This window comes from Medicago sativa, chromosome 1 (assembly GCF_051527215.1).
Source record: "Medicago sativa cultivar Bolivia chromosome 1, Bolivia_mono, whole genome shotgun sequence".
Taxonomy (NCBI): Eukaryota; Viridiplantae; Streptophyta; class Magnoliopsida; order Fabales; family Fabaceae; genus Medicago; species Medicago sativa.
The window spans coordinates 36,999,489-37,021,251 of NC_140749.1; the positions used below are offsets into that span (position 1 = coordinate 36,999,489).

At 34.1% G+C, this 21,763-nt stretch overlaps 3 protein-coding genes and 1 long non-coding RNA gene across 8 annotated transcripts; 2 read left to right on the forward strand and 2 right to left on the reverse strand.

The window, feature by feature from the left end:
• Positions 1-6,954: 6,954 nt before the first annotated feature.
• Positions 6,955-9,526, reverse strand: LOC146954708 (uncharacterized). Of its 4 annotated transcripts, none has more exons than XR_015014633.1 (4): positions 9,390-9,526; positions 8,995-9,063; positions 7,930-8,515; positions 6,955-7,749 (listed from the first exon to the last, which is right to left on the reverse strand). It is a non-coding gene; the product is annotated as an uncharacterized LOC146954708 (long non-coding RNA). The 4 variants fall into 4 exon arrangements; XR_015014631.1 differs by having other exon boundaries at positions 7,930-8,524; XR_015014632.1 differs by lacking the exon at positions 9,390-9,526 and having other exon boundaries at positions 8,995-9,363.
• A 443-nt stretch (positions 9,527-9,969) lies between these two features.
• LOC146954709 (Enhancer of polycomb-like transcription factor protein) lies at positions 9,970-14,913 on the forward strand. Its single transcript, XM_085717950.1, has 4 exons — positions 9,970-10,865; positions 11,078-12,418; positions 13,673-13,787; positions 14,412-14,913. Exons 1-4 carry the CDS (start codon positions 10,314-10,316, stop codon positions 14,654-14,656), a joined length of 2,253 nt encoding a protein of 750 aa, XP_085574076.1. The 5' UTR covers positions 9,970-10,313; the 3' UTR covers positions 14,657-14,913.
• Positions 14,914-15,989: 1,076 nt separating this feature from the next.
• On the reverse strand, positions 15,990-16,910 carry LOC146954710 (uncharacterized). The gene has a single exon (XM_085745655.1). It carries the CDS (start codon positions 16,908-16,910, stop codon positions 15,990-15,992), a length of 921 nt encoding a protein of 306 aa, XP_085601781.1.
• Positions 16,911-17,502: 592 nt separating this feature from the next.
• Positions 17,503-20,816, forward strand: LOC146954711 (PP2A regulatory subunit TAP46-like). 2 transcript variants are annotated; one of them, XM_085717959.1, is made up of 9 exons: positions 17,503-17,568; positions 17,607-17,880; positions 18,305-18,391; positions 18,537-18,641; positions 18,825-18,986; positions 19,296-19,412; positions 19,493-19,564; positions 19,907-20,187; positions 20,406-20,816. In XM_085717959.1, the coding sequence occupies exons 2-9, from the start codon at positions 17,662-17,664 to the stop codon at positions 20,653-20,655; spliced, it is 1,293 nt and encodes a 430-aa protein (XP_085574085.1). In that variant the 5' UTR covers positions 17,503-17,568; positions 17,607-17,661; the 3' UTR covers positions 20,656-20,816. The 2 variants fall into 2 exon arrangements, with proteins under 2 accessions (XP_085574085.1, XP_085574087.1); XM_085717961.1 differs by having other exon boundaries at positions 19,296-19,331.
• The last annotated feature ends 947 nt before the right edge of the window (positions 20,817-21,763 follow it).

Sequence of the window (21,763 nt, forward strand, 5' to 3'; positions counted from 1 at the left end):
CAATGTAACCCATAATTTTCTTTTTATTCAGTGTTACCTGGATAAACGTTGCATTAGGATTTCCATTTTTTAAAATTTTCCTACTCATTCTTCAATTTCTTCTTCAGTAGTATATTCAAAAATACTGCTCTCATCAGAATCTATATCTGATTCTATTGGCTCGAAACCTACTTCCCAAATTAATTTCAAGGTTTCTTTTTTAGAATCTTTCTTTTTAGGACATTCATTTGCATAATGTCCTTCTTCATTACACAACCAACATGTGCATGTTTTCTTTCCTTTAGGACATGAATTCTTTTTAGGATATTTTTTATTTCTCCTAAAGTATTTTTGTTTATTAAATTTCTTAGGAAATTTTCTTTTCCTTTTATATTCAGAGTGGTCTATTTTTCTAAAGACTTTTTTCTTTTTCTTTCTTCTAGGTTTACTACAACCATAGTTTCCTACTTTGTTTTGAATTCTATCACAGCAAACATTTATTTTTGCTTCTCTTTTAGCAGTTTTTTCCATGCATTTTTCGGATATCCACTTCCTCAATGCAGTTATTCTTGTTCCTAGAGTATCGTCTGATCCTACAACCACTTCTAAATGTTCTTGGATTATTTTTTCCATTATTGTTCCTACAGATGATGGAAGTTTATTGTAGAATAATCCTAAAAGATTATATTGTAATCTCTTTTGTGGAGATATTGCATAATAATATTTGCTAAATTCACATATAAATGGTTCAACATAACACATATCACAGATTCTTAGATTAAGGATTCTATGGATGTTTGTGTTCATTAGGTCTGCTTCTGCTTCTGGCGCATCAAAACCTACGAATTCTTTTTTCAGAATTGAATAGACATGATTTATAACTTCTTCGGTTGTTGATGGAAGTTCTGAGTCTGATTGTTCAGACATAAAGCTCCAAGCATTTCCTATAGTTTTTGTTTTTAAATAGTTAAAAATGCTTTTTGGACTTAGTTTTCCTAATGTAGGATCTAATTGGATTGTTACCATGTGATCATGATACCAACTTCTTAGTTCCTTTTTAGTATCTTCACTACAATCAATGTTTAAAACATTATCTTCTTTGTGACGATTTATTGTAGGTATATATTTAGATGGTATTTGTTTGAATTTTCTTTCATCCATTTTATTTTGAATGATTTGTTGGTCGATAAATTCTTCTTTACCCTCTCGACGTCCTCTTTTTCGTCCATGTTCTGATGATTCTGGTTGCTCATCAGTTTTTACAAGTCCTACTTGTGGTTCTTCTTCCATACTAAAAGAACTATCTGAATCAAAGTCGTAGACAAATTTGTATCCGTCATCAGATTCTTCGGTCATTTGGTTTTTTCTATTAATGTCTAAAGAAGCCATTAATGTTTGTAATTCATTTAGCTGATTAGCTATTTCTTCTTCTGTTTCGTCCATTTTTAGGGTAATGGCGCGAAAAAGCTAATTTCTTTTTCTGATTTTTCAATTTTTTCTGGAATTTCTACCATATCTCCCCCTTCTTTTTTGACAAAAGTTTGTAATTCTTCTAGGGTTAGACATTTATCTCTTATAGGTAAGAGTTTTAATAGATCGATCAAATCATCTATTTTAACACAAAGTTTTTCATCTAACATTTTTTGGTTTTCTTCTAAGTTAGATAATTTTTCATTGAGTTTTTCTTCAAACTCTTTTTCTAGTAGAACTTCTACTATTTTATCTAACTGTTTCTGAAGTACTGTTAAGTTTTCAAAAATATCTTGTATATTTTCACTTACACCTTTACTAGCCATGTATAAACTTTTGTATTTTAAGGCTTAAAAGATTTGCAAAATTTTCATACTCCCAGTATGTAGTGTAATTATCTTCAAATATTAGAAACCAATATGCTGTTTCTCTTAACCAATTAATTTGGTTTCTCATTCTAATTATATTATTATAATTGGGTTCTAATATAAATGGTTGGGGTATTACTTTCCCAAATGGGTTTATTAATCCATCCATTACTTATCTTGCTAGTTTTTTAAGACTGTTTCTGAGTTGTTCAGCTTTAACTACATATCTTGAAAAGAGATGATAATCAAAATTTTCTTTCAGATAATAAGTAGCTGTTTCATCACACCATTTAATCTGTGCTTTAACCAGACATATTTCTTGGTAATTAGGATTTAAAATGAATGGCAACACGACTATTTTTCCTTTTGGATTTTTAAAATATTTTCTTTGAGACTTTTTAAGCCGGTTTTTGCAAGAACTGGTTTTAGAAGTTTTTGACATGTGTCAAATTTTTACTTGTTGTGTCCAAGGATGACGTGTTGGGGTTGTGTGCAAGGAAGATTTTCTCATGTATGACTACCTTGTTGGTCATTGCATTTTCTCCCCCATATATAAAAGGTAAACTTTGTCCAGATAGAAATTTGGACTGTCAACCATTTGTTGAGTTACACTAACATCACGATGAGTGTTAATATTTTTTTTTTTTTGGTCAATGAGTGTTAATATTATTAGTAGTAAAAGTTTCACTTCCCTATTTTTTCTTATTTTCTTTAAAATATTTAACAATGAGTTGTAAGTGGTTCTTCATTTTAGTTTTTTTTTTTTGAATGAATGGTTCATTTTAGTTAATTATACAATAATTTAAAAATGAGCTGTAAATAGATCATTTAAATGAATTATTAAATTAATATTAATTTATTGAAGTAATTCAAAAACAATAATTTGAAAAAAATGTTGGTTATTCAAAAATTATATAATAAATAGTATTTATTTATTTTTTTTCCAAATATTAAGAAATTAGATATTATTATTAGTAGTGGTGGAACTAATGATTATTTTATAACTTTGCCATACGGTAAAAAAAAATGTCTTTAAAGATTATATACAAATTTTACAATTTAAAAACTGAATTTCAAAAAGAGATTGAATTTACTGATATAATTTAATTTAATACATTTAATTGTATTTTACAAACGTGTGACCCTTCCATTTCAATTTTTACGAAAAAAATCCAACCCAAACTTAAAGATTCGTTCCAATCCGATAGTCTTGGGTTGGATTGAACTTTGTCTCATGAAAAAAAAAATATATCAAGGGAGGATGAGTCCAATTTGACCTTTAAGACAAGACTAGGGTTGGTTTCCCAATGTGTCTCGCGTTCGCCCTTAATTCTTTGTATGATTTTTTTTCTTCTGTCAAGTAGTCTAGTGCAGTAGCGTTTTCTTGGTGGAAGCTCATGGTAGGCACGACTCTCCTCATTTTAAAAAAAAAAATAATGAAATTATTATAGAGGAAATGACGAAGATGGCCCTAATATATTTGGATATTTTCTCTCTATAGCATAGTCTCACCCTTACACATGAAACTCCACCCAAGTACTCTCTTCCCAGTTCTCTGCTCTCACGCGGCCGCTTCCTTGCACTCTCTAGTTGGTAGATAGTGGGAGGAGATTGTCTCCAGTGGTTTCTCTCTCATGTGTAATCCAGGCCCTCCACTAAATAGGTGAAATAATGTGTTGTAATATTAAAAAGGGAGAGAGAGTGTAATTAAAGGTGGATGATGAGCCACTGCAGAAAACAGGAGATCTCTCCACTGGAGAGGATCCACTCCCGTAGATAGTAATTTGGAACTTTAGTGTTGTGTTGAAGTTGCTATGATGATGTTTTTCGGATGAAATTGTATATAACTTTTACGTATTTCAACAATAATATTTACTAGTTAATATCTTGTCGCTCCCCTAATTTTTTTGGCAAGATCCAACACAGGTCTAGTGGCTAGGCATTTACCATTCATATTTTATACATTGTCTCCACTAAGTGTAATAAGTTTACGAGGACGGAATGATTTTTTTTTTGTCAAGAACAAGCTTAAGGTATTTCATTTATAAGAATGTTTTCAATACATGATGGAATGTTGTAATAAATACGGAAACTAGCTTCCAATAGAGCCGCCTTAGCTAAGCTATGAGCAGCCTCATTTGCTTGTCTCCTAATGAACTTTACATCAGAGTTCATAAGATCAGTACAAAGCAGGTGTGCACAGTTACTTGTTATTTCGCTAAATTCTGAGACACCTTCATGAGATCTGTAAATGTTGTCTGCCACTGTTTTGGAATCTACCTCGAAATCCATGTTCCACAGATGAAGATCCCTAGCCCATTCCAAAGCCTTCAATAAGCCTAGAGCTTCCCCAGTGTCAACATCTGTGATAGGAGAGAACCATTCAGTTCGGGCCAGCACAAAAGCCCCTTCGTCATCCCCTGATACAAATTCCAATACCTACCCTCTCAAGAGGTTTGGAGAAGGATGTGTCAACATTGCATTTGTACCTGCATGGAGATGGTTTAGTCCATTTTTCAATATGTCTTGTATCTTGTGTTCTGGACATTCGTTGTTTAACCTCTTAAGCATTAGTCAAACTCACGAGTAGTGTTTTAGCTTTGTCCCAAATAGCTTGACACGCTTCTGACTTGTCATTCCACACTTTAAAATAAATAAAATGAAAAAATTTCCTAAAAAGAAAGTTATAAAAAAAAATGTTGATTTGTAACCTTTAAAATAAAATATGATATCCAATGCACGCCCAGGTGAGTCATTTGTTGGATTGGATAGTATAAAGGGTAAACCTGTCTTTTCCAGTAAGTAACCTTTGGCCGGTATTACGTGTCCTTGGACGCTCACTCTTCTTTCTTTACTCCTCTCCTGTCTTGTGAAACAAGAAAAACGCCCTTTTCTTTTCTTCCCAAACTAGTCGAGATACCCGTGCTATAGCACGGGTAGCGCGGCGCAAGCGCCTCGCAAGTACTTTTTTGATAATTGTTAGATTGTTAAGTGGACATAGAAATTTGTATATTAGCCAATTTTATGTAAATAGTTTGGTAGATATGATAAGAAGTTAAGTTTTGCAGAGTAACCAAAGTATTAGACAACTTTGGCAGTATATATATGCATTAGATTAGTGTTTAAATTGGGTCCCGTGTATCAATTATACACGCTTTGGATAATTTTGACAGTATAAATTTTATATGAAGTTTTTTTTAAACTATTTTTTATATAGTATTTTTTATAAACTTTTAGTTCATTTTATAAGCAAATACCATAATTAATCCTCAAAACTGAGTTATCAAAACAAACCAAAGTATTAGGTTAGGACAATACGATAACTTTGGCAATCGTTAAGTTTCTTATGTATATCTATACATTAGATTAGTGGTCAAATTGGGTCCCGTGTAACAATTATACACTCTTTCGATAATTTTGGTGGTGGAAATTTTGTATGAAGTTTTTTTAAAAAAAATTATATAGTATTTTCATAAACTTTTCGTTTATTTTATTAGCAAATATCGGGATTAATCCTCAAAACTGAGTTATCAAAGTAAACCAAAGTATTAGGTTATAACAATATAACAACTTTGTCAGTCGTAAAGATTCTTATGTATATGTACACATTAGATCAGTGTTCAAACTGGGTCCCGTGTAACAATTATACATTCTTTGGATAATTTTGGTAGTGAAAATTTCATATGGATTTTTTTTCATATTTTTTTATATAGTATTTTTATAAACTCAGTTCATTTATTAACAAATATCATAATTAACCCTCAAAACCGAGTTAACAAAGCAAACAGAAGTATTAAGCAAGGACAATACAACACACACACAAAAACATTATTAAAAAAACTTGAATTCTAAATAATTTTCCCGTATTTGTTCAATATTTATCCCATATTTTAGTATATGTATTATTAAAATATATCTTATACATATCCCATATTTTCTTGATGTATAGTTCATCCATTCACATTTACTTTATTGATATATGGTTCACATTGAATTTCATAAATATTAGAGAAGACCCGTAGACGCCGTGGTAAGAAGAGTAGATCAAATGGAGGAGAGTCAGGTTAAAAGAGGTAGAGGAAGACCTAAGAAAACTATTAGAGAAACCATTAGAAAAGATTTAGAGGTCAATGAGTTGGATCCAAATATGGTCTTTGATAGAACATTATGGCGGCATTTGATCCATGTAGCCGACCCCACTTAGTGGGATAAGGCGTTGTTGTTGTTGTTGTTGTATTGAATTTCATAAATAAATATAGTGACATATTTATAAAAAAAAGAACATATTTCCTCATAAAAGAACATATTTCTCATGTAAAAAACTATACTTATATTTATTTAATCAATGTATATCATACACTCACATATATTTCATTAATATATATGAAATTTTTGAAGGTGTTAGTTTGTTACATGAAGTATTATCAAAAAATCAATAAGCAATAAAAAAAATCCTCAAATCTTTTCTATATGCAGAAATCCGTTAAAATATTTTCAAATACTAATTTTAATTTATTGGTAAGTGATAAACCTGGGTCCCGTGTACTTATATTTATTTAATTAATATATATTGTACACTCAAATAAATGATGTCAGTAAAAATTGTGTCCGCTTATTAGCGAAGTTTCGATCTTCAAGTCTAGCTTTTAATCTTAAAGAAAAAACCAAAAACCAACTAATCACTAAAACAAATAAACATCAGGCAACATAAACCACTCCACTGTCAAGACCTAAACAGAGAACCAAACAACACCAAATCAACCATAAAACAGAAATAAAACACAGTACAACAAAAACACTCGCTGCACTACCACCACTAAAACAGCATGGCCTGCTGCACCTGACCACAACAACACCACCTACACACAGAGCCACAAAAAGTTGCTACAGACGGAGGAAACTTAGGTCTGGATTTGAAGGGCCAACACACTAACCACGCTGCAATCATGGCAACAACATACATGTATGCCTTGTAAAAATAACCAAGATCGCAGCATATAGATCGACTAAATCACCAACTTCTACCATTGACACCAGGACCATAATTCATGCTCCCATAAACTTTTTTTTATTTAACGAAAAAAATGTCTTCTGTGGAGTGGCTAATATATGACAGGTAAGTAGCTTAAAAAAACTCTCAATTGGAAGTTATATGGATAATTAAATTATGGCAAAGAGCGGTCTTGTAATGAAAATAATTCACAAGCAGCACATTGTTATTCTGCAATGGTTGAATCAGGAAAAAAGAAAAGAAGAAAATTAGCACAATATGACTACCTAAATCAAATGAAGGAATATCGCCTTGACGAAAGAAGTTGCATCCATTGGTCTTCTTGCATAGGTTTGAATCAGTCTTATCAACAGCTATAAGTAGATCCTCGGAGGCCAAATCATGCAAAGAGACAAAAAATAAAATAAAATTGACAAATAACATAATCAGTTCAAAGTATCTTGTTACAGAATTTAGAGTCGTAAAGGCATCTATGTTTGAAAAATGAAAAGTCGTTTAAACAGTAAAATAATAAAATGAGCACGCAATCCCATCTTAGAAAGCATCACTCTCTCAGAAAACACCAACAATATGCTTATGATACATGATACTGATGTCCAGAAACTGTCAGCATGATTATTGATTAGTGTGTGATTGTTAAATAAACCTTTTACTATTATTGTTATGGATTATTAGGACTGCTTAATTTAAGGAAAGTCAGCATGATTATTGATATCTTGTGTCTATAAAAATGATATCTTGTGTCTACAATTATTATTTTCTAATTTTCGGTGAGGGTAGGCTTAACAGACCTGCACTTTGATCTTCATAGACAACACATGCAAGGTCAATACTATGTTTGGGTTGCCAGTCCATTTGATGACTTGTTTCATGACCAATTCCTTTTCATTTGTTTCCAAAACTTTCATACCTGCAGAATTGCTACAAACAATGAAAAACAAATTAAATATAATACCCCTATAAATGAAAGAGAGGATTAAGATGTAGATAACAGCAACAAAATATAATGAACAGCTCAACCAAACACATCAAAGAAACAAAGCAACAAAATCACAGAGGCCTTGTATTTTGAAAGCTTTACATTATAATATATACTATCACCTGAAATTTTGCTGATCTTAGCACCTTGCATTTCGCTTATGTTCACGTCGCCAACAATGCCACTTTAACTTTTGGATTTTGGAGCAACACCCTTAATAGGAATCTCAACACTAAACACTTCACAATTAGTCCCTAAAAACAAAACATAATAATAAGAATGATTGGAGCAACACCCTTAATAGGAATCACAACACTAAACACTTCACAATTAGTCCCTAAAAACAAAACATAATAATAAGAATGAAAGTGATGATCATGGACTATTTATATAGAGATATCAACCACCCCAATATCACTAAATGACACTTAAAGTAGTAACTTTCCATTATCACAAAATCATTTTGTTGTACTAACCCTTACTTATCTATCGTACCATTTCTTTCTATAGTTAGCAAAGTGGTGTGTTTTTCGTTTTCTAACTTTCATCACATTCATGGAGATGCTTCGCATAAAGAGTTCAATTAATTCAAAGTTGAGAGGCTAAATTGGCCAAACCCATCATCCCAATGTCTTATTGCATTCCTTGCAATGATGGTGCAGTAGAACACGCCGAAGAAAACTGTGAGGATTGCAACAACCCACCTCCCTACCTCCGCTACACCAGACATAAATTCAATCTCATATACACATTCACACCAATGACCAAACACAAAATCTTGAAGAAAATGTTACAATTTACAATACCAAATGACAAAACACAATAACTCCAAAATCATATTTCATAAGCTAACAATTTCTAAAAGAAAAAAAATTAATTTATTAAATTGCGCTTCTTCGATACCAAACAACATGGTAAATTATATTTTGAACTCTAACCTGGTAAATAAATCTGCAGAGCAAAGAAAAATGAAAGATAAACATGTGATTTATATTTGAAGAATGACAAATATGGGAGGTGGATCATTTAAAACATATTAGGGTGATAAATTTGGATAGATCATTTAGAAATTTATCAATCCCTGTATGCTAGATATGGACTGGGTTTATATCAAAACAAATCAAACACAAATAAGGAAATTGATCGAAATATTTATGAATAAAAAAAATAAAATAAAAAAATCAAACCTTGTGAGGCTAATGTTGATGAGATATCACTGCAGCATTCTATCAAACACATTGAGTGCATATACAAAACTGAAAAAGAGCAACAAAAAATTCAAACAAATGAGTGAATACATGTCAAATGGACACACAATATGCATAACAAAAACATCAATAAATGAATCAGCATGTGAAAATATAAACAAAACTGTAAGATTTGAAGAAGATGCAAGAATGAAAAATAAACACAAGAAAACAGGAAAAAAAAAATTGATGTGTATACCTTTGAAATAACAAAATTATATTATGCTATAACAACAACACAAAATCAACGAAATGCATAAAAATAAAACAATCAACATAAATTTCAATCACCAATTAAATCAAGCGGAAAAAATAGAAGAAAACAAAAATCATACGAAATCAAAAGGAAAAGTAGAAGAATATTGTGCAGAATGAAGAAATTGTGAAAAAGAATGAAGAAATTGATGAAGAAATATGGTAATAGGAACAATAGAAGAAGAATGGAAGAAGAGAAAGAGAGGAGAAAATTGTTCATTCTCTGTGCAGAGAGAAAGAGAAAGGAAAACGTGGAAAGAGAAAGAGAAAAATGTGGGAAGAATAAAAGTTGAATTAAAGTGAAATTGTGTGAAATACCTCAAATAGCCTTGATTTATTTTATGTAGTAGTGTTCAGTTTTGGACAACATTGGAAGAAAGTGACAAATTATAAATGGAGCAATTCTAAGGCATCAAATGCATATGAAATTCCAGTTTTACCCTTAAGAAGTAGTAAAAAGTAACTGTAAAAAATAGTAGGGTTGGGGGTAGTAGTATATTTTTGGTAGTATATTGTTTTTATATATATATATAGTAGACAAGGATCCCTTGGATTGCGTGCTTAATTAATCTCAACCGTACACCCTTTCAATCCAACGGCTCATCTCCACTCTCTCTCTGCACTACAACAATAACACTCCCTCCCTCTTTCTGGTTTTTAATCATCATCATCATAATAAACCCTAGTTAGCCGAATCACTCTAACTCTTTCCCTCATCGATCGCTATTTTCCTCTCTCTCTCTCTCTCACTCTCTTCGCTTTCTTCCGATTATTTTCCCTTTGTTTTCGTTTTGTTTTCGTTTCAGGTTCGATTTTATATAATCTTTTCCTCTCTCGCTCTTCATCTGATTTCTCTTTTTTTCATGTAATTTTTTTATTTTTTAATTCGACTCGATCATCTTTCGAGTAACGATGGCTCTTGATTCTATGTAAGAAACAGAAAAAAGAAAAAAAAACCCGGTTCGATTTTTCTTAGTTTTTCTGATTAAAAAAACCGTACGGCAATGCCGGCGGTAGGTATGAGGCGGTCCACTAGGGTTTTCGGAGTGGTTATGAAGGGATCCGAATCGGGTCGGGTCCTTCGATCGGGTCGCCGGTTACTTCCAGAAGATTCGGTTGAAGTTAAGATAAAGAGAGAGAACGAAGGAGATGACTGGCCTATCCCGCCGCCGCCACTTAAAAACAAAGCCGCTGTGCCGAGAAAGGCGCCAGTTGTACCCAAAACGGAGGCTGAGAAAGACCGAGCGGTAAAGCCGGTGAAAAGGAGCCGGGTCGGCGACGGAGTGGACAGGATGTATGGTATTACGTATACTAGAAAGCGGAGAAGGACTGCTGGTGCTGCAAGCTTGGAACTTTCTAGTAAGAAAAGAGAAGAAAATGGTGAAATTAGTGTGTTTTCTGTTGTTGTGAAGCCCTGTGCTGCAAAGAGTGGCCGGTTTTCGTCTTTGTTGGTTTCGATTTTGAGATACATGATGGTGATGAGGTTCACAGTTACATTACCCGAGGTTTTTGCCTTTTTTCTGTCCAAACCATCACAGGGTGTACAGTTTCTGCAGGTATATTCTTCATCTGCATGTATTTACCTTTAACTTGATTTACTAAATTTATTGGATTGAATTTACTTATTGTTATTGTTTAATTTGAGAAAAGCAACATGATCACTTGAATTTACTTGTTGTTACTGTTTAATTCGAGAAAAACATGATTACTTGCGAAAAAATGCTTACTTTATCACTGTTACATGTTCTCATGATATATGTATATGCAGGGTTCTCCTCCTTCCATCACTGGAATCTGCCGGTTTTTTGAGATCACACAGTTCATTCCATCGTTCTCTGTTGATTTTTCTGCTGTTCCCGTTTATTTTGAGTATCTGCACTCGTCAATGCTTTTAGATTTTCTCTTTAGGTCATTTTTTATTGTACAGAATCCAATAAATGCACATAGTGATGATAAAGATCATGAGGAGGAAATTGGTTTCCTGAAATTCAAGGATGAATTGCCGATTTTGTCTGATACTGTTGAAAGAGAACCTTCTGCAAGTGGTACTGTTATCCCTGATGTTATTCAAATCAGTGACAGTTTATCCTTAACAACGTCTGCCAAGGGTACTGGGCAACCTCGTAGTCGAAATGGGCAGTTTAGAAGTGTTCTGAACTCTAGATGCATTCAGAAGAGGAGGAGTTCACTCAAGAAAAGGAAAGCTTGCAGTCCTTTAACGATGACTTTGCGCAGAAGTAATGGATCAGTAGCTTCGGATTTAGTGGGTGGTAGAAAATGCAATATCCAGTTCTCTGGTATGACCTCCACTAAGAGACATAGAAGTTTTGTCAATGAGAATACTGCTGGAAGCTTAAAAGAAGCAAGTTCTGCCAAACTGGGTTCAGCACAAAGTGTAGATTCTTCTTTCTGCTTTGCAAACATATTGGTTATAGAGTCAGACCGGTGTTACAGGGAAGATGGTGCAGTTGTCACTTTAGAGATGCCTGATTCAACAGAATGGCTTCTAATTGTTAAGAGAGATGGATTGGAAAGATGCACTTGCAAAGCCGAACAAGGGATGCCATCTTGGTCATCCAACCGGTTCACCCATGCATTTATGTTTTCATTGGATAATGGTTGGAAGCTGGAGTTTACCGATCGCCAGGACTGGCATCTCTTTAAAGACCTTTATAAGCAGTGTTTCGATCGAAATATCCATGGTCCTGTTGCTATTCCAGTGCCAGGCGTTCATGGGGTCTCTTCCTATGCTGAAAGCAACAACAATTCTATCTTTCAGCGACCAGCCACATATATATCTGAGCACGGGGATGAGATAACTAGAGCAATGACAAGGAGAACTGCAAATTATGACATGGACGCTGAAGATGAGGAATGGCTGAGCAAGCTCAATAATGTGTCTCAAGAGCATGTTTCAGAGGATAACTTTGAGTTAATCATTGATGCTTTTGAGAAGGTTTATTATTGTAATCCAGATGATTCTTTTGATGTAAAATCTGCGGTCAGTAGTCGTCAGGATCTTGGTAGCATGGAAGTTATTGAAGCGGTATACACCTATTGGATGAGAAAACGGAAGCAAAAACAGTCTATGCTAATTAGGGTTTTTGAGGTAAATTTACCATCATGTATTAGTTATATTTTGTCTGTGATGCATGTTCGTTTATGTTTCATGCATAAAAAGTTTTTGTCTCTTCCTAAGTCCCAAAACAATGTCCGTTGTCTTTCCATCCCGGTCTGAGATATAGAAGAATTACTGGTGTGTATGAGCTGTGGTAAAATGGTGTTTTCCATATATTTTGAAAATCTGGAAGTTCACATGTATTATAGCTAAGCCTAATATAGGGCCTGTTTGTTTTGAATTTTTTTTGAAAAAAATCTATTTTTTTGAGTAAAAAATCACTTTTTTAGTTTTTGTTGTGTTTGTTTGAGATTTTTAAAAATCTGCAAGGAACTCAAGTGTAAGTGTTTCAAATCTCAAAAAAATGATTTTTATGATAGTAGACAAACAGAAATAGCTTTAGATTTTTTTAAAACTCAAAAAAATGATTTTTATGATAGTAGACAAACAGAAATAGCTTTAGATTTTTTTAAAAATCTCTAAAAAAAAAATCTCTAGATTCTTTTAACTCAATCTATTTTTTTTAAAGCCGAAACAAACGCACCCATATTGTGCTTTTCTTAGCCTTTGTTTTTACTAATATGGTTGACTTCAATTTAAATCTGCATCTTATAGCTAAGCCCTTGCTTTTTATGTGGAGGCCACTTTTATTCGTTCTCCTTTGTCTGCAAATTGGTTGTTGATCATTTAAAAAGTCATGAAAATTACATGGAAATGTGCGTCTCTTAATTTTTTCTTGTATCTTGAATTACATTAAAATTACATGGAGATGTGACAGTTATGTTATTGCATCATAAATTTCTCTTTTAATGAGAACTACTAGTGATCCTTAATGATGGAATTTTTTTACCAATCTCAATGATAATAAACATGCTAGAATGGCACTGGTTAACCAAAGCAAGGGATGAAATCCCATCACACCCAATATAAGTGTCTCTAGCCACATTGGTTGAGGGCAAAAGATTTTTCAGTTAGTTTGAATATTGTGGCCGTGACGCATGCAATTTCCAGTGCCATAGCGCACGACACCAGAAATAATGCAATTTATGTGGTTTGAAGGGGCTTGTTGCAATTGATTAGTATAGTTGATATCTATGCCAATCTTATATACCTTGAACACATCTAGATAGATTTTTCTCTCGATCTAAGTTTTGGCAAAATTAAGAATACTTAGGTGTGGGGTGTTGTTGTAAACTGCTGTACTGCATCCCTGTTATCTAGTTGACATGGTTATTTTTTTGTCAGATTCATCAATCAAAGAGGGCATCACTTATTCCGAAGCATTTTCTGCGAAAGAAGAGGTCATTTAAGAGACAGCCAAGTCAGTTTGGTAGAGGCAGTCAACCAAGTTCGTTGAGAGGTAATTTTATTTATACTTTGTCTTCAACCAGATTAAATGAGGAATTCTCTGTTAAATGTTTTGACTCCAAACATTTTGGCCTTCACTATGGTTGGTGTTGAATTTTGGTGTACTTGTTTTTTCTTTATTCTTTACTGTATGAGTAGATAAGGATTAAGGACCTCTATTTTATTTGGTCATGTTGCAATATAAATACTTGAATATTACCAGTTTGTACAAATGTCATGTTTAGTTGTATTTTTTTAATTAAATATTCCTACATTTTCCTTGTTTTTTAGGTATTTCATTTGCAATGTAGTATCTACTATCTTGTATCTGCGTGTATAAATTCGTCAAAAACCACATTCTTTATTTACCATTTCATAACATGGTACTTGGTCTGCAATTTTATGCTTATTTAGAAGAATTATGTTCTAGAATATGTCATAACAGTTAAATGACTGCTGTTGGTTTTACTGGGATATTTAATTATATGGTAGAACAATGGGTTTTGTGTTCATCTTCTGTTCTTAAGTCGCAATGGAATTTACTTGATGAGCATTTAAGTTGCAGATGTATTCTGTCTGCCTATGTTAAATATAAAGAGCGTGTTGCTAAAGTTTGTCATCTTGTATTGATTTTCAGCAATGGTAGCTGAACAAGATGCCTTGGCGGTGGATAGAATGCATAAGGCTCAAGAAGCTAAAGCCTCAGCAAAAAAATCCACTGAAACAGCCATTGAAAAACGCAAAGAGGCTCAATTTCTTGCTAAAAATGCAGATTTGGCAACCTACAGGGCCTTAATGATGCTTCGAGTAGCACAAACACTAGCTGTTACTGGAGAATCAGGAGAAGTTGTGGCCAAGGACATTCTTGGGATTGATGGTTAGAGATAAATCCCGTTCCGGATGCTAATTAAAACACCATACATTTTATTACATGAATGCTTACAGGAGATTTGCTGCTGTGTCCCCCCACCCCCACCAATACTGTAAACTTTGTACAGATTTTTGGTTTTTTTTTTTTTTTTTTTTTTTTTTTTATGGAAATCAAGGCCTCACACTAATCTTCCGTACCAAGTAGATTGGTTGATTTCTATCCCTTGGAAAAAAGAATTATAAGAAAGCGAAATACAGGATTTTCAAGACTCGTATATTGGCTTTTTTTTTTGTTTAACTGGTGGGGAGTTCTTATTTCCTGTCGCCTTCTAAGATTTGCCTTCCAGGAAGGGTTCGTTTGTTACCAATACCATACATACATATTATAAAAAGGAAAAAACTATAATTGACTTTGATATATTTAGATTATTTTTAATAAATCGCAAGTATTTATTGTAAATCATTTTTTTAAAATTAAATTAATTAGTTTTTTTTTTTGAATAAAATAAATAAATTAGTTATTATCTCATATTAAAATTAATTTGTAGAGAAACTGAAACCACAATAGATGATCCAATTCCGTAACAAATGGATGAAATTTTTAGGTGTGTTTGAATGGAGGGTTTGAGAGAGTTTTCTTTTTTAAATTACGGACATTATAAAATGATTTTTAGAAAATTAACAATATAATGATCATATAAAACTTCAAAAACACTTTATTTTAACAAAACATTTACATTGTTCGTAATTTAAAAAATAAAAGTGAGTCCTCCCCTCCCTTGATAAGGATTTAACTCATATTTGCGATTCGCAAGGATGAGTTCAACCACGGTAGGCAATTAAACGTCCAATAACATCTTTGTAACAAAAAAAGAGTTTATCGATCTAAGTGTGTGTTTGGATTTAGCTTTTGTAGTGCAAATATTACGTTTCGAGACAAGTTGGACGTAGAAATCTTGAAGATACAAAAGCAAAGCTTTTGTGAAAACGTAAAAATCCACCGTGATTCTCTAGAAACCATCCTAAACCAAACGAGCACTAAATAGGCTGGAGTTATATAAACGAATTTTGGCACTTATACACAACAAAAAGTTGTAAGATCAGTATACAATGACTGATTTTCATCCATGATACTTGGTTTTACACCTATACTACTTTGCATTCGTTGTGTCTACACCTTAGTCTAGAGATTTTGACGCCTTACGCAAACAATTTAAATAGAGGTAATATTATTATTATTATTTTTTTTTTTTTGCATAAACAAAAATGATATATATTAACAACAACAGTGATACACCCTGCACAAGGCGTGCAAAAAGTGAATCACCGATCCAAGATTACAAAGTCATATCAATTGTTGGTGAACACCTATACAAAACAACGGATGTGTCCACCAATCATAATAACAATAACTGAAATTAGGGTGTTTTGCCTTTACCCACAAAAAAGAGTGTAACTTAACTTTCTCAAAAAGAGCATAAGAATTAGAAGCCGCATTATTAAAGAGGCGGTCGTTCCGATCCTTCCATATAATCCACATACAAGCAAACCAAATACCTTTCAAAAGAGATTGAGACCATCGCGGTAGACCAGGCAAGTAAGAAAACTGAAGTAAATGATCACTGATATCATTAGGAAACACCATCGAGATGCCTAGCCAATTACAAACCTTTGACCATAAATATTCTGCCTGAGCGCAATCCAAAAACAAGTGTCTAGCGGATTCCAAGATGTCACAACCACGTGGACACAAAGAACCTGTCTGTTGAATGATGTTACGCCTCAGCAAGTTGTCACGTGTCGGGATTCTATTGCGGAGTAAACGCCAGATAAACAAAGAAACCTTTGTCGGTATGTTCCTATGCCATATGTCAGCCACAAGATTTCTGTCAATGTGATCCATCGAATTTGTAAGAAAACGATAGGCATCACGCACCACATAACCATGAACTGGATCTAGACGCCACCTCCATGTATCAGTTACATTATCCTGCAAAACAGTGTTATGTAATAATAATGAACATTCCCTCACACTCTCCTCCTCCCATGCTAATAAACGGCGCCTCCACAAATGCGCCTCCCCACCTTCCCCCAATCCTATCCTAACCATTTCCTCCACGGAACATTCCTTATTCAAAGCCAAATCAAAGAGTCGAGGAAATTTGAACCGTAAAGGCGAATCCCCTACCCAATGATCAAACCAAAAAAAGGTATTACGTCCATCTCCCACAACCCGACGAACATTATCTTCAAACCAATTCCCCATTCCTTCACCGACACCCCCACGCACATTACACACCGTCCTCCACCAACATGATCCATATCTTCCCCCCTCCTTCAGCCGCCCCCCCTCCTCTCCGTAGCGTGCTTTTAACACACGATACCACAACCCCTCCTTATCTACTAACATCCTCCAACACCATTTTCCTAACAATGAAATATTAAACTCGCCCAGCCTCCGAACCCCCAACCCTCCATCCTCCTTTGGAACACATATAGAATCCCAATTTATCCAAGCTATTTTCCTATGAGGTAATATTATTTTTTTTAAAAGGATGGAGAGGTAGTATTATAATTTATCAATTTTATACCGTCATTCAATCTTTCAGCATGAAAAACTTCATCAATTCTTACCAAAAAAAAAAAAAAACTTCATCAATTATCTGTTTGTTTTCCTTATTAATTTTATACCGATTACTAACTTTTAAAAGTAACAATTAAATAAGTTAAAGATTACAAAAAATACTCAAGGATTAACTCGTTACAATTAAATAACTTACGAAATGTAAATGGTGTGAAAAAATAAAACTTAAAATCAATTATTACAATTAAATAAACTTGAGGTGTAATTTAGCCCGAAAGTTTTGATCAAATTTCAGTGCTTGAAATATTTTCCATCACGGTTAAATCCTCCTTCCCAGTCTGCACGACACTACTTAAGAAGGCAAAAACAAAAACGCAGTCGCAAACCACCGCAGACAACGGAGCCTCGACGCCTCAATCTCACAATAGCAGCGATGGGCTCGATTAAGATGGAGGAGATGCCTCTACCGGCGGTGTTTGAAGAAGCAAGGAAGATCCACGCTATCGCCACTGAGTCTGGTGCCGATCAGGAGATAGTGAAGAAAGGATGCTCCGCTCTGAATAAATGCGAGGAGATGATTAATAAACTGGGTTTGTTCTCATCCAATGAAACCAAAGAAGATATCTCCACCACCGATCTCAAGTACATCCTCGTATGCTACTTCTCTCTCTTCTGCTTTGCCTTCTATTTCCCTATGTATTCAATAACTACCTTTGTGATCAAATCAGTTTTTAAGATTATTTTTTTATAAAAAATTATAGTTAAGTAAACCAATTGAAACCTGGAAAATTTAGTACATTATTACTTCCTAAATATCACTTAAAAGGAATGTGTGCAACAACTGGTACTTTCAATTTAGTATTTATGCATAAATTCTATCATGCACATGCAGCCATTTCACTTAAGTATCCTAATAATGTGTATTATTAATATGGGAAAGCTGACTGGAAAATGCACTATGGAATATTTGTTTCATCTGTGTGACTTTCAAGTACAGACTATTGAAGATGACTGATGAATTAATGTTTATCTATTTTTACTTTCCATTTACCAATTTTTTGTTATGATTCCCTCAGGTGCCGTATTATCTCGCTGAGTTAACCGAAAAAATAGCACATGATGACAGGATACCGATTCTAAAGGCTTCCCAAGCAAAGCTGAAGGTGAGAGCTGATCGATAGAAAGGAAACACCTGCCCCCACTTCCAACAACCAATTCAACATGATATGCTCAATCCCGGTTATTTTCTGCAATATTATATTAATTAATGACCTTTTATCGAAGCTTACTGAAAAAACTATTTTTTAGGAATTTATCTCATTTTGTGAGGCAATGGAGCTGGTCCCAAAAGAGGAGTTAGAATCTTATATGCAAGGGGTACCAAAATCTGTTGCTGATCAGAGGGCCAGAAAGGTGTCATTTTTTCTTTTGCAATGCTGTGATATGATTTTTATACAATTCATACATTTTATATTTGTATATTTAACTCCTTTTCCCATTATTCCCTTGATATGAAAATTGAACAAGCAAATTTGAATGATAAACATCCAAATGCTCACAATTAATGTATTTGATAATGGTATATCTGTTATGCAGATAGCTAGATTTAAACGACAAAAAGCTGCAGAATCGAAGTTGTTGGAAATAAATGAGCGGAAGGAACGGCGTGGGCGTTCTACTAAAGCAGCTGCCTTGTCCACCCCTGTTGAGGCAGGAGAGGAAGAACTATTGGATGACGATGGAGAAGAAGAAAGAGAGGTTTGTATTTGATCTGATCTGATACTTATTTTAGCTCATTGCTGCTAAACTCCATTACTGCTACTTTATTTATTGGGTGTATGCTGTATGACAGCTTCCCTGAAAATGTGTTTTCGCCTGGTGGATTTATCTACCATTAGATGGGCTTAAAAGTGGGTTTGTGGGACCTATAGTTGTCCTATATATTGTCTGACTAGCTTGTGATTTATGAAATGGACTATGGCGATTCCACACTTTCAAAAACATATCTATATGTATAAACAATACCTGCTCATTATGCCATTCACTTATTTTTCTTCTCGTTTCCAGGCTTGGAATACTAGCATATCTTTGGCGATCTGTAAGGTTTGTTCCTACTTGTGCAACAGCTCCACTTGTTTAAATTTATATTTACATTTTTCTCATGGTTGTCTGGCGATCTGTAAGGTTTGTTCCTACTTGTGCAACAGCTCCACTTGTTTAAATTTATATTTACATTTTTCTCATGGTTGTCTTGAAATGTCCAGGCATTTGATCTTCTCGAAATGATTAAGAAAGAGGAGGAGATGCTTTCTGCTGTAAAGGATAGACAATCCAAGGTAGTAAAATGCTTTGTATCCTTACTGCAGTACCCTTATTATGGTGAAGATCTTTAATATACTGCCACTATTTTATATTGCCATAATTATGGTGAGATCTTCATGGGATGTTGTTGAGCTCTAAGTTAAAGCTTAAAGAACTGTTATAACCTGGCAGAACTTAACTATTTTTAGACTTTTACATTTCACTTGCTGATTCTGGAATGTCAGGCTTTGAAGCATATAGATGTGATGTGAATCTACGAGACATCTCTGTTTTAAAGAGGAATGTGAAATTGTACTTTTTCTGTGGGATAAAATCTGGTTTTATTCATGGCTTCTTGTAATTTTGCTATGTTTTAGGATGGGGATCAGGAGTTTTCTAAGGATGTTATGGATGACCGTGCCAAAAAAGCAGAAGCTTGGCATCGCAATGCTGCAGTTCGCGCACAGAATACTAAGCCATCTCCACCAATCACATGTGCTACCTTCGCTCAAGATGTTCTGGAAGGAAGAGCACAAGCCTCACAAGCACATGATCACAAACACCAACCACTAATATTTGGGCCACAAAGTCTTGTGAATGGAAATTTTACAAATGAGAGAGAAAGAATGGCAGCTCAGGTCTTCCAACCTAGTCATAGGTACAGATTTATCCCATTTATCAATAAAATGCACATTTTCTTAGCTACTGAAAGGCTTTGGAATAGGGAAATATAAGAAGTCCATTAAAAGACTTTATGCCTGAAAGGAAATGAAGTTTAATTCCCTTGCAGTTTTGTGGTTCCATTACCTAGGAATGATAGAAGATCAGTACTAACTTACATTTTTTTGAGATTCTAAATCTAATATTTTGTTGAAGGATGCCAACCATGAGCATTGAGGAAGCAGGATTAAAAGAAATGGAAATAATGAATACATGGCAAGAGAACACTGCCAGATTCATTGAAGAAGCCAATTCATCTTGGCACAATGATAGGAAGTTTAAGCCAGGTGAAGAGGAGGAGGATGAAAATGATGATGCTGCACAGGATAGAGCTAGAGCTTTGGATGATTGGAAGGATGATAATCCGCGGGGTGCAGGAAATTCGAAGCTTACCCCTTGTGGCTAATTGAATCTATTCTTCCCAGGTTGAAGAATAATGAGCAAGGGATGAATCTACGGTTGTCACGAAATCTCATTATTTATATAGTTGATTTTCTCCTAGTTTGTGTTAAAGATTTTGTATACCTGGATACTCATCTGATTACATGTGTATATTTTTTGAGTGCAGCTTAGGGTCACACCTCATCTCACCTTTTATTCTCTGTTTTCCATCTAACACGGACTTAGATAACCAGTTTGTTTAATTTGCCATATAGTTCAACCAGTTTCACCAGGACTGAGATTTCCTTAAAAAAATGATGACTTCATGAAACAAAACATTTTTTTTTCCCTCGAGAGAATAGCAACATTAAGAAGTTGCTTCACTGCAGTCTTAATTGCACATTTGAATTCCTCCTCAAATTTCACTTTAGAATCATGACGTCTTCTCTATTTTACCTCAATTTACTGGAAGACTACAATGAAAATGTGCTATGAAGCAGTAAGAAAATGATATGGGTTTTCCATCTAATCTAATACGAATATATAAGGAATGCGTGTGTGAATTGTTGCAATATTATTGCCTAACTTGGGGCTACCATGAAACTGCCCAACAAAGAATTATCAGCATGGCACGGTAAACAATTACCTTTTGAAATATTACCACTCAAAGCAACTGACTGATACAATTTTAACTTTTTCCGTATGAAGAGAGATTTTGTCAGAACTAAAACGCAAAATGTTTATTAGTGGCCATCCAAATGGTGTGAACTGTATGCACAATGGCAGCAACATAAACATCGCGCACCTGAGAATTGCAGTGGACATGAATGCAATCAAGGATGTCCACTATGGAGGATAAATTAATTGAACAATTCATCTTAACCCCCAATCATTGCCACAGATTCATGGCAAAATTGCAGGACAAATACAAATGGGAAGAAGTCTCATCAGTATTATAGCACAACATGCAGATAGAAACAAACATACATCCATGTGACCTTGAATTATCGTCAGTTGGAAGCTTATGGTGCATTAGGCGCCAATAAATAAAAGAATGGAGAGTAATATGATGATGCAAAGTAATAGGATGATGATGCAAATATTCATGATCTGGAGAGCAAGGCCAGACACAC